Here is an 11,633-nt window from a genome sequence, read left to right as displayed (position 1 = left end):
CTCAAATTGTGAAACTCGTGTATTAAATAAATTCAATGCACACAGACGGAAGCAGTTTAAGTCTTTGGTTCTTTTAATTGTGATGATCAAGAGGAAAATGAGAAACATTTTTAGAGACCAAAAAATGCAGATGAGCTGAAGGCCACTGTCAAAGAAACCTGGGCTTCCATACCACCCCAGCAGAGCCACAAACTGATCACCTCCATGCCACGCCGAATTGAGGCAGTAATTAAAGCAAAAGGAGCCCCTATCAAGTATTGAGTACATGTACAGTAAATGAACATACTTTCCAGAAGGCCAACAATTCACTAAAAATGTTTTTTTTATTGGTCTTATGAAGTATTCTAATTTGTTGAGATTGTGAATTGGTGAGTTTTTGTTAAATGTGAGCCAAAATCATCACAATTAAAAGAACCAAAGACTTAAACTACTTCAGTATGTGTGCATTGAATTTATTTAATACACGAGTTTCACAATTTGAGTTGAATTACTGAAATAAATGAACTTTTCCACGACATTCTAATTTATTGAGATGCACCTGTATATAATTGTTTTTTTCTTCTCTTTTCTTTCTCCAAAAGCTTGGAGTTGGTAAAATACCAAAAAGCTTGTTGTTTTTGGGTAACTTTATAAATGTCTTTACTGTCTTTACTTTAGATCAATTTAATGTGTCCTTCCTGAATAAAAGTATTAATTTCTTTCAAAAAATATTTTGAACAGAAGTGTATATATTACATATATCACTACAGCAGTTAAATTTGACATGCTTTAAACTTTTATGTTATTTAGTAGTTTATGGTTAAAATTCTCAAGCCTTTATGTTAGAGACACTAAAAAGATTTGGATTCCAGAACAAGAAGACGACATACTGAGAGACGTCCATGTGTGAGTGAATGATTGGCCATGAGAAGTCTATGGTTAGTGAGTTTTCCAAAGATGAGCTTTTCCTTTCATATGCTATATGGTGGCTTTGTATGTGTCTGTGGCTTGGCAAATACAACCAATGCAGTGCTGGGATCTGCTCAGAGAGAGTAAACCAGGCCAGGCTAATATTAGAGGTTACATATTGCTGATGGCTTTTTTTATGTTCTTCAGATCTTCTCAAGGTTGTGTGCGAAGATAACACTTTCGTATGTCAGCATATGTGTGGTGGAGCAAGTGACTGTATTTGCATGTGGGCCCCCCTGAGGGTGAACTGCAACTACTTTGCATGCTTAATGTGGGAGACATACAGGTTTCTATGTTTGTGTATGTGATTATATGTAGGTGAGTGTATGTACGTGCTTTGGATTTTAATAATATATGCTTGTTTTGTGTTTCTTGTATGCCGTTCAGTTTACGTTAAACTCAACAATAATGCAATGTTTTCAGCTATGATGGGTTTGACTTTTATACATTTAATTAAATACTCAGTGGTATAATGCAGTGGTTCTCAACAACCAGGGGGCTGAAGCCCACTAAAGGGAAAAAAAATAAAGAAATACATATACCATATACTGTATATATATGGTTGAGAACCACTGCTATAATTTTAATAACTGTGCAATTGAGAATATAGTAATATGATTAATAGATAATATGAAAAATATAACTTTATCCATTAAAGAATATTGTGCATACATTCTCCAATGGTTTTCCATACCTTCAAGAATTGCACAAAAAAACTCAAGTTTTCTAGATTCTCAGTAATTGGCTTTCAAACAAATAACCAAAGGTTAATCATACACTAATGTTAGGGAAACCTTCTGGGTTTATTCCAGGGCAAGCTTATATAGCCCCATACAAATGTGCTTACTCTTATCACATGTAATGGTGGTGAGGCACTAAATTTGTTTTCCACTGAGAGAAACTAATTAGGCGTAGAAAGAAAGCAAGAAAACGCATAGAAACCATCACAAAGACTCTCTCAGGAGAATTTCATGGTCTGTTGGTGTTGGTGTGTTTGTGTTTCTCGCGAGTGTGCAGTGCTCTACGCGAGGCTACGTGTTTCTTTTAGTGTGCTCGGTCCCTCGCTCACAATTTTTCCTCCTCCCTCTCTTTCCCACTCCTTGTCCCTCCCTCCCTCTCTCTCTCTCCCTGTGTGTGCGTAGTCTGGGCACCCTGCCAAGTGGAGTGTGTTTTTTGAATGAATACCTGATGAGGCTGCTGAGGCTGACTGGGGGAGGAGGAGCCATGTTCTCTAGAGCACTGTGTGTGTATGTGTGAAGAGCAAAAGAGAGAGAGGGAGAGAGAGAGAGAGAGCTGGCAGTCTGTTTGCCTTGCATAACATACGCTGTAGCTCTCACACGTAGGGCTAGTGAAACAGCGCAGATGAGGGGACTTCCTTTACCCTCAGCCCTCTGAGCAATTGTCGAAGGAAGTGGAGGAGAGTGAAGGCGGGGGGGGGGGAAATTGGACATGGAAGAAAACATAAATCAGAGGATTGCGTGTGTGACCTGATAGCAGAGCTAAACCTGGACAAAGGACAGCTTGCCAGTGGGTAGAGTGAGTTACACTCGTAGTACAGAGAGAGAGAGTTATTAAAGGCTACCCTATAAAGAAAGGTAAGGCATCACCCTTAGATTAAATGTTTGCTTGGTTTTGAATCATACATGCTTATTGCACATACTATATTATTCTCGTATTCCATGAAGGGAAGCAAATATGTGCATGCATTTGAGAAATCAATTTATTGTAGCTAATAATAAACAATAGGCTTTGCAGAAATAGTTGCAATTCTGTGCAAATGTGTCAGTGTCACTCTGTATGTTGTGCTCGTTTGCTTATGGGGGGAGAGAGAGAGAGCGCAGAGAAACAGGCTTTAGTCATTGTAAAGGCAGCAACAGCTCTGTTTGGATTCATGTCTAGCTTAGGACTCCCTAGACTGCCTCTTAAAGGGGCAGGCACCCATATAAAAGGTCGTTAAGTGCAGAGAGGAGCTGCTTACAGGTGCTAAATGGACATGAGTGAAAATCCTTTGAGCATATAAGCATGCTTTGTGAGGAAAGAAGTTAATATGAACATTTCATTTCAGAGCAGTTATGTTTGTATTTGTATGCATAATCACTGCTACTGGTTCAGTCATCTCTGAGATGACATCATTGTAAAAGGTGTCACAGCACCCTGCGAGTAAAACGTTCCTGGGGATTTTACATTAACACACTGTGCACAGAATTAACTTTGTGTTACATACAACACAGAGCAAAATTATGTGACACTGTTTTTGTTTGTGTGGCAGATAAATTGCGAAAGGGGAATATTTACATTCTGAAGTCTTTGTTTTTGTGCCAGTTAGTCAGACATGTTGCTTTTATTGGCCGTTAATGTCTTTGTGTGGGATTATTGGTGTGAATATGTTGCTTTGATGACATTTTGAACTGTAGTGGGCCTGCAGAGCATGAGATCTACTGTTAAAGAACTAGAAGGATACTGCAAGTTGTTAATCTTTCTGGCTCTTTGGCTCAGCCACACTGTGAGCGAGTGTGTGCGAATGTGTGTGTGTGTGTGTGTGTGTGTGTGTGTCAGGTTTTGTGTACATTGCGAAAACTAAATGGCCCTATAGGGATAGTAAATCCTTCAAGTGAAATCACCTACAATGATTTATTTCATAAGTTAAACAATGTCCTACTGAAGCTGTAAAAGAATGGTTTCTGAGGGTTAAATATAGGATTAAACTCAATTTAACAACAATAGTAGTCAATAGGAAGTAGGCACGTACTACAGTTCTATGGCATGAATCAGCCACAACCAGAAAGAAACAGAAATGAAGCATCACCTCTGTGTGGCTGTATTGCCTTGCAGGCTTAGTTTGAGTTAGCTATTTTGAATTGTGGGTGTATTTCAGTAGTGATCTCTGAAACCCTCTGGAAATAGACAGGCAAATATGACACCCAGTAAAAGAGAAATAGTGCATATGCACATACAGACACACACAAATAATGTGTGAAATGTAGGTATTCTTAAAACTTTTTCAACATTCCCTCCCAAGTTCTACTCTAAGCTGTTATTATATATATATATATAATACCATAAGGAACTCAGCAAGCGTATACATGCATACATGCAAGTACGCTAAAGGCAGAAGAACATCTTTTAGAAATGCAAAGTGCATGCAAATATTACATTCAGAATACTTAAAATCTCTCTATAGAGGCTTGGGCTTTATATCCAGTTTCAATCTCTCAGTATTTTTTACAGTTACATGAATGAATGTCTGTCCGGTTTAGAGGTTAATGGTAAACAATACTATCTGCCTGCATTGTGAATGTTTGTTTTTCATCCAGTTTTTTAGGATGTAATAATGTATCACAAAAATGTTTATGGATCCCTGTAAAAACATGAAATGATACAGGAGAATGCAGTTATATATGTGTAATATTTTTAATGTACTTTTGTTATGCTGTGTGCATTGAAAGCTGTGTAAGACTGTGATCTATGTGATCACTACAGTTCTATTGTTCTTTGATACATGAGCACTCTGCACCAAATCACATATGCATAAGCGCGTATCAGTCCAATGGATATGCTGATGTGTACGTGTGTGTATTGTGCTCTGTGTACAATAGACTAAAGCATTCAATGGCTGTGTGTGGTGTACGCTGTAGCAGGGGAAAGTAGGACAGTGATTGGTGCAGATCTACTGTGGTGAAGGGATCTCTCCCTCCCTCTATTCCCCCCTCCCTCACTCTCTCTTGCTCTCTCTCTCTTTCTTCTCCACTGTTACACTCTAACTCAATAACTATGCTCGCTTGCAGGCAGAGCTCAATGTGGGTCAGGAGAGCCAGTGTTCTCTCTTTCTGTATTCTCTTCCTTCATCTTTTTCTTGTCCACACTCTTTCCGCATATTAAGTTTTCACCCTGTGCTCTCTTCATCCTCATTGATGTATGTAGATGAACTGTATGAATGTGCAAACATTATTAATCCTTAAAGCATGAGAACGATTTAGATTTACATTTGATTATGGAGACGTGTTCATTGTACCCCCTTGAAGATCCATTACTTATCACTTGAATAAAAGCATCATTCATAAATGCATTAAAGGGATAGTTCACCCAAAAATGAAAATTCTGTCATTAATTACTCACCCTCATGTCGTTCCAAAACCTGTAAGACCTTCATTCATCTTCGGAACACAAATTAAGATATTTTTTATGAAATCTCTCTGAAAGCTTTCTGACCCTCCATGGACAGCAAGGGTACTACCACGGTCAAGCCAAAGAAATCTAGTAAGGACATCGGTAAAACAGTCCATAGAACATCAGTGGTTCAACCGCTTCAAAAGCTACAAGAATAGTTTTTTTGCACAAAGAAAACAAAAATAACTTTATTCAACAATTTTCTTGTCCGAATTACGTCTTCTGCTATTATGGAGAGTACTACGACGCATGCGTTTCTCTGCACGTAAACAAGGCGCAGCGCATGCGTATTCTACAGTACGTCAGCAGCACCACACGCATGCGTTGTTTACGTGCAGAGGTACTCTCGATAATAACATACATTCGTTTTCACTAAACTGTTGTTTACACTACTAATACATAGAAAAGAAAAGGAAGTCAAAGTGTTCAGTAGATAAGGTGAGGTTTGACTTTGTAATTACCATATTAAATACAAATTTCCGGTTGCTAAACAAAATCAAATGTATTCCATTTCAAACAATTTCTTTATTTGGCATTCGTAACTGAAAGGATGTTACTGTAAGATCAAAAATCACATAATATGCTACTTTTAGGCACATAGGTTTGAATTTGTTTTAAAGACTCAAAGGCAGTGCATAGAGGATACACTTTCTCAATGTTTGTTTTTGTTTTCTGTCTGTCTGATGAAGGTATGGACCAATTGCCATCAGTGTGAGATGATTCCACATGAAGCACATGAATCCTTTCATGACAAGAGTCCTGACAATGGGCAAGACTATAGTAAAAGTGGAGCAAAGATATAGAACAATTAAAATCTTGACAACTGAGTTCTACTTTGAGCTTTAAAACATACTGATCAAGACGAGCGGGTTAAAATACGGGACAAGCTCCAAGACCATGAAGTCTAACCAGGAGCGTTGTAATGAATGTCTTCCGCCAAAAAAGCGGGAGATTTTAGCTATGGAAGGGAAACAGGTGCTGGTGTCAGCTGCTGTTAGTGAGAGCCAGAGTGGAGAGAATTTGGCTTGGCTAGCCAGTGTTGCTACCATGGCTAGCATGGCCCACATCCCCAACAATGCAGGCCCATCACAGAGCAACAGTGCTGAGCCTGACAGCCCCCCACCATCAAATAAGGCTCTCACTGTGGTGACGGAATATCCTCCAACTACTACATCTGCTGGCTTTTCATTCTCTTCCAATAGCTCCACATACAAGGGAGTTTTCTCTGGGCCTACCATGCTAACAGCCAATCCTGCAGTTCTCTCCACAAGCCTTCCTCAAACCATAGGCTCTGTCCAATACACACAACTTCCCCCCAATCTCCAGCTCATAGGACCCTATACAAGTTATATCTCTTCACAAATTGTGCCATCCACAACCAGTCCAACACAGCCACGGAGGATGCCACAAGAGGTTTTGGCCACAACAGCTGTCATCTCCCAAGCATCCAGCCTTGATTCACAGAATCATCATGTGATTTCTTCTATACCAAATGTTTCCCATAGTCAATGCATCCAGGTAGAGAGTGCTCCTTTGGGATTGGCAGTGTCCTCCCCTTCTGCCCAACTGCCCATTCAAATCCATCCACATTCAGCAGTCCTTGCCCCTCATGCCCTGGCCCTTACCCCCTCTCAAGTGGTTCTACACTACACAGATGGCTTCATTGCAAAGCAACCGGACTCACATCCCAGAGAGATGCAGAATGGTACATTAGGAGAGATTTCAATGGTCAAGCACAGTACTGCCAAAGGGATTCTTAGCCAGTCAGAAGGTGACCAAAGCCACAAGCAAAACCATAACCTGGGCCTCCAGACCCAAGCTCAGGTTTTGCTTCCAACAGACTACAGCACTCATGAGAGAACTGGACTGCAGACATCGTTGATGTTGGTATCCAGTAGCCACCTTGCAGCAAACAGCAACTCAGAGCTCCAAAGAATCTTGGGTAAGAACCACTCATCTTTGCACCTTGCTGAGAGAGGAGGGATCTGCATAGGCAAACCAATGTCCAGATTGTCCGCCCTTACGTCCTCAGACAGCCAAGTTTCTCTGGCCTCCACAATCTCCCCACACACACTCCTGCAGGCTCCTCACAACACTCCCCAACAAGAGCTCTCCACCAGCCTTTACTCTGCAACGCAGCTCCCAATTATTGGCTACATCACCAGTGCTTCTGGTGGACCCCAGCAAGCAGTAACTGGTTATCAAAGCAACCTGCCACAGCACGTGGTGATCTCAGGCAACCCCTCCTTGCTCATTCCAGTGAGTGCCACTAACATCAATCCAACTACTGCTGAGCCGGAGGTCACCTGCTGTTCTGTCATCCCCAGTGTTGCAAATGCATCAACAGCTCTGCCTCAGACCTTTATTAATACATCCCCACCTGCAGCTGCAGCTTCGGTCCTACCCAATGGTAAAGACATCACAGTTTCTGATGGAGGTCATGCCTCCTGTGTCATGCCAAGTCCAACCCAAATACAGGTGCCTGTTCTTTCAGCCGGTGTAGTGGGGTCTCCAGTTCCTGTAACACCTCCAACATCCACAAGCCCTCACAGCTCACCATCATCACCATCACCAGGCCTACCACCATTCTTCATGAAGGGCTCTATTATCCAATTGGCAGACGGCGAACTAAAGCGTGTGGAGGATCTGCGGACAGAGGACTTTGTGCAAAGTGCGGAGGTGAGTGGAGAACTGAAGATTGACTCCAGCACTGTAGAACGCATAGAATGTAGCCACACACCCAATGCTGTCATCATACAGTTCTCAGTGGGAGAGAACAAAGTCCAGGTTAGTCCGTTTCTTTTCAAACCAAGCTCACTGTTAGCAGTAATCTTCGGTAGAGCTTGATAAACCATTGGAATTCAAATATTATTCTTGGTTTTCTCTGTTTTAGGTCTGTGTCGAGGTTCTGGTGGAATACCCTTTCTTTGTGTTTGGTCAAGGTTGGTCGTCCTGCTGCCCTGACCGCACCACCCAGTTGCTAGCACTATCCTGTGCCAAACTCTCTGTGGGTGATGTTTGTATCTCTCTAACCCTTAAAAGCCTAAAAGATAGCATTCAAAAGAAAGATAATTTTTCAGACTCTTTGACGAAATACAAACCAGCCAAAAACAATGGGCCAATTGAGGAAACACCAACCCAAATGGAGGATATTAAGAAAGGACACAAAATGACATCAGGAGTGGAAAATACTGCAGGAACACTGGTTGAGACTTCTAACCCAAGAAATTTGTTGACCCTCTTGGAGAATGGGGGCATAATTTCTAAGACACAGGTGAACCTCCAGACCCAGGCAGAAAAGACATGCACATTTAGTGTCGAGAGAGCAGTTAGCCGCAAGAGGAGATGGTCTGCTCCAGAGAGGGGAGAAATGTGGAGGTCGCAAGAGGACCCTCAGATTTTACCCAAATTTTCCTTCCTCCCACATCGGCTGAAGGTCAGCATTGAGGGCCGCTCTAGCACAGGTTGCTGAGGACGTTCAGAACTCCATAGAGCAGTGGTGGGGAGTCAATTTCTAACCAAGAAATACATTAATTAGCCTTACTTAATTTGAGAAATCACATAATGTTGATTAACTGAATAAAATTTATTTTTGCTTGGTGTCCAATAAAATGCTTTTGCTTCAACAACAGAGACTCAGAATACTTTCCCCATCACTGCCACGGACTCCAAGAGGGACAAGGAAGAGCAGATTTACTTTTTGGTACTTTGTTGCTTTCCTATCACATTCATATACAGGTTACTGTAACTAATGTGTATGATCATTTGAGTCATGTCATATGTAATATTTATCCTTAGACATTTTTTTAAAATCCGCTGGACATGACAGTTTTGGCTTGTATATTGCAAGTTCTGACCACTTTTTTCTCAGCTTGCTGAGTAATTGGTGTATAATTTTAGTCTACTGTTATGTGTACTGAATTCATTCATAATCAGGGCTTTGACTGGATATGGACTGTTACATGGATTAATGGCAAAAGGTTAACAGTAAGACATGTCATTTGTGTGACTATGATTACGAGTGACTTCCGCAAGTTGTGTGAAAATGATTATCTTGACAGATGCAGCCTTTCACTTGTTACTGCCCCCAATTAACCCTTGCTTACATAATGTCATCTGAGAGTGACATGCTCGAGTGACTATTTTGAATCAGACTTAAGTCAAGTAAAGCATCAAGATACAACATTGAATGTTAAGTGATTTATCCTTATATGTTAATTCAATTGCTGATAGTCTTCTAGATATGCAATGCTGAGCTTTCACATACCTCATGTGTGCATTTAACAATTAACCCAATCAGATGGCCTGATCGGATCTGTGATCTCAGTTTTGAGTGAGAAAGCGTTGGAGAAATCTTCACATTGTCAAAGTGGCTGTGTAGAGAAGTCTCCGTTCAAGTCAGAATTAGCACTTTAAAGAAAGGTTAGGGGAAGTTGAATGAATGGATGGAAACATTCCCACCTTTGTTTTGTTACTACAGCAACATACCATTTTGAGTGCTGTTAGTCATTTTGTGCATTACTACCCAGTTTATGTGCAAAGCACTTCTCATTTAGTGTTTTTCAATAATGATGTCTTCTTTACACTATTTTAAGTATTGGGGCCTTAATCAGTCCAGCTGCAATAATGAATTCTTTGTTAAAGACACAATATAATTGCCATACAATAAATCTACGCAGCATACTCAAATGTTCAAAACAAGCCATGTTTTACAGGTTTATCACAAACAGAATTGGCCTTTTTGTATTGACTTGTTTATATAATAAATTTAGCATCTGACAAAGTTAACAAAATTACATAGATATGATCATTTAAATAGTAAGAATCAGTGGGTTAAAGGAGGATGCTGTGCTGTGTTCAATCTGTTCTGTCACTGAAAATGTAAATTTCCAGTATAGGCAAAAATTAATTGCGAACATAGACATAAGACATCCTGAAAGGACTATGCTTCAGTCTCTCACAGACTATTTTTTGTCTGCATCAAAATCATTTATAGCTACTACTCAGAATAAGGTATGTCATCCACTGTGGGTCTCTTTTATAATTTTGATTCTCCATACTTAGCAGTATGCTGCTAATGACCTAAACATGTAATGGTCAGTCTTGTAACTTAAAAAAAATGAAAATACAATATGAACGTTGAGACACTATCTTTAGATTTTAGTATACACATTATCTTTTTTCTCTGTCTTTATCTTTGCTGCACTGGTCATGTTAAAGGAAATAATTTAGTACACTGCAATGAAAAATAACAGAGAAGGTAATAATCCATAAACTTTCTTTTTTAAATGACAAATGTAATTGCTCTATTCCATAAACAAAAGCCTTATGGGATTGTCTTCAGATGTATTTTGTGTGAAACAGTCACAAAATAATTCTTATCTAACTCAACTGACTGTTTAATACATATGAGTGCTGTTATAAATTCAGAAAAAAAAATCTTTGAATACATATAAGAATTTTGCTATTTGCACAAGTAGACATTTTAAAGAGTAAAGCCGAGTGTATGTATGGAAACTTATAGTTAACAGTAACACTTCATATTGCCAGCTCTGTAGGTCACCTAAAAACTATTCATTTTGATATGTGTGGTCATGAGTGTGAGTTTTTCACTAAAGTCAGTTTGTTGACTGACTTGAAAAAGGTATTGTTGCGTCTAGGGTTTTATTCAGATGGAATCACAATAGACCTCATATTGTAGAAGAAATGCTTGATTGCACATTCAGTCCAATTTGGATTTGGATTTGATGCACTTTTGAAGAGAGAGGACAATGAAAGAGAAATGAAAGGGATTGTTGATTAGTAGCCACACAGCTACAATATGTTCAATACAGTTCATTGTACTGGTGATACTGGTAAGGCAGTAGAAAAGTCAGTGCTATGGCAATAGACTAGAACCATTACAAAAGTGTCAATGTTTCTGGATTGTTGTTTGTTTCATGTGTATCATTGTTCTCTCTCTCTTTTTTCCTGTGTAGCTATGTACATGTAAACCTCAGTGTGTTTGTGCACTGTGTGGATAACTTCATTGACAGTCAGGTTTCAACACTGTTGGCAACGAACGTTCTTTTATCCAGTGTGTGCTATTCTGTTTCAACCTAACAACAGCGATTTATTATCATCTGCATCAAAAAAAACTTTTTTGTTTGTTTGTTTGTTTTTAAAAAGAAGGCTGTCAACCACTTGAAGGCATAAAAGCATTATAGCGATTTATAGTCAAACTGCATTCTCAAGTTGAGAAACTGGCCCGACTGTTTCTGTTCCTGTGTTACTTTTTGCAAAAATGCTCAGTTACAAAAAAATTAGCTGGTGATCATTTTAGCTCCAGTGCTATGACTCATGGGAAGTCACTGGCTGACTATTGCGCCCTCTACATCCCATCATTGTACATGCACCCAATGTACAAAGGCGGCTAACTTTAACTAGCATGATGAGTCATGTTGTGAATGTAGCTCTTGTGCTTGCTATTGAAAATGCATTCATATGGGAAAATACAACTTTCTGTTGTATGTACAAAT

At 39.7% G+C, this 11,633-nt stretch overlaps 1 protein-coding gene across 2 annotated transcripts in view; it reads left to right on the top strand.

Annotated features, from left to right (window-relative positions):
• Window positions 1-11,633, top strand: part of LOC107595586 (ataxin-1-like) — a 20,145-nt gene extending 8,512 nt beyond the window's left edge. The window contains exons 1-3 of one of the 2 annotated variants that reach the window (XM_016286027.1): window positions 2,244-2,543; window positions 5,805-7,902; window positions 8,009-11,633. In XM_016286027.1, the coding sequence (XP_016141513.1) occupies window positions 6,013-7,902; window positions 8,009-8,587 (2,469 nt within the window). In that variant the 5' untranslated portion in view covers window positions 2,244-2,543; window positions 5,805-6,012 and the 3' untranslated portion in view covers window positions 8,588-11,633. Of the gene's footprint in view, window positions 1-2,243; window positions 2,544-5,804; window positions 7,903-8,008 lie in introns of those variants that run through there. The other variant, XM_016286037.1, reaches the window with a different exon arrangement.

This window comes from Sinocyclocheilus grahami, unplaced genomic scaffold (genome assembly GCF_001515645.1).
Source record: "Sinocyclocheilus grahami isolate Dianchi unplaced genomic scaffold, SAMN03320097.WGS_v1.1 scaffold11.1, whole genome shotgun sequence".
Lineage (NCBI taxonomy): Eukaryota > Metazoa > Chordata > Actinopteri > Cypriniformes > Cyprinidae > Sinocyclocheilus > Sinocyclocheilus grahami.
The sequence above is the reverse complement of the archived record's forward strand: the minus strand, read 5'-3'. Positions and strand labels throughout refer to the sequence as shown.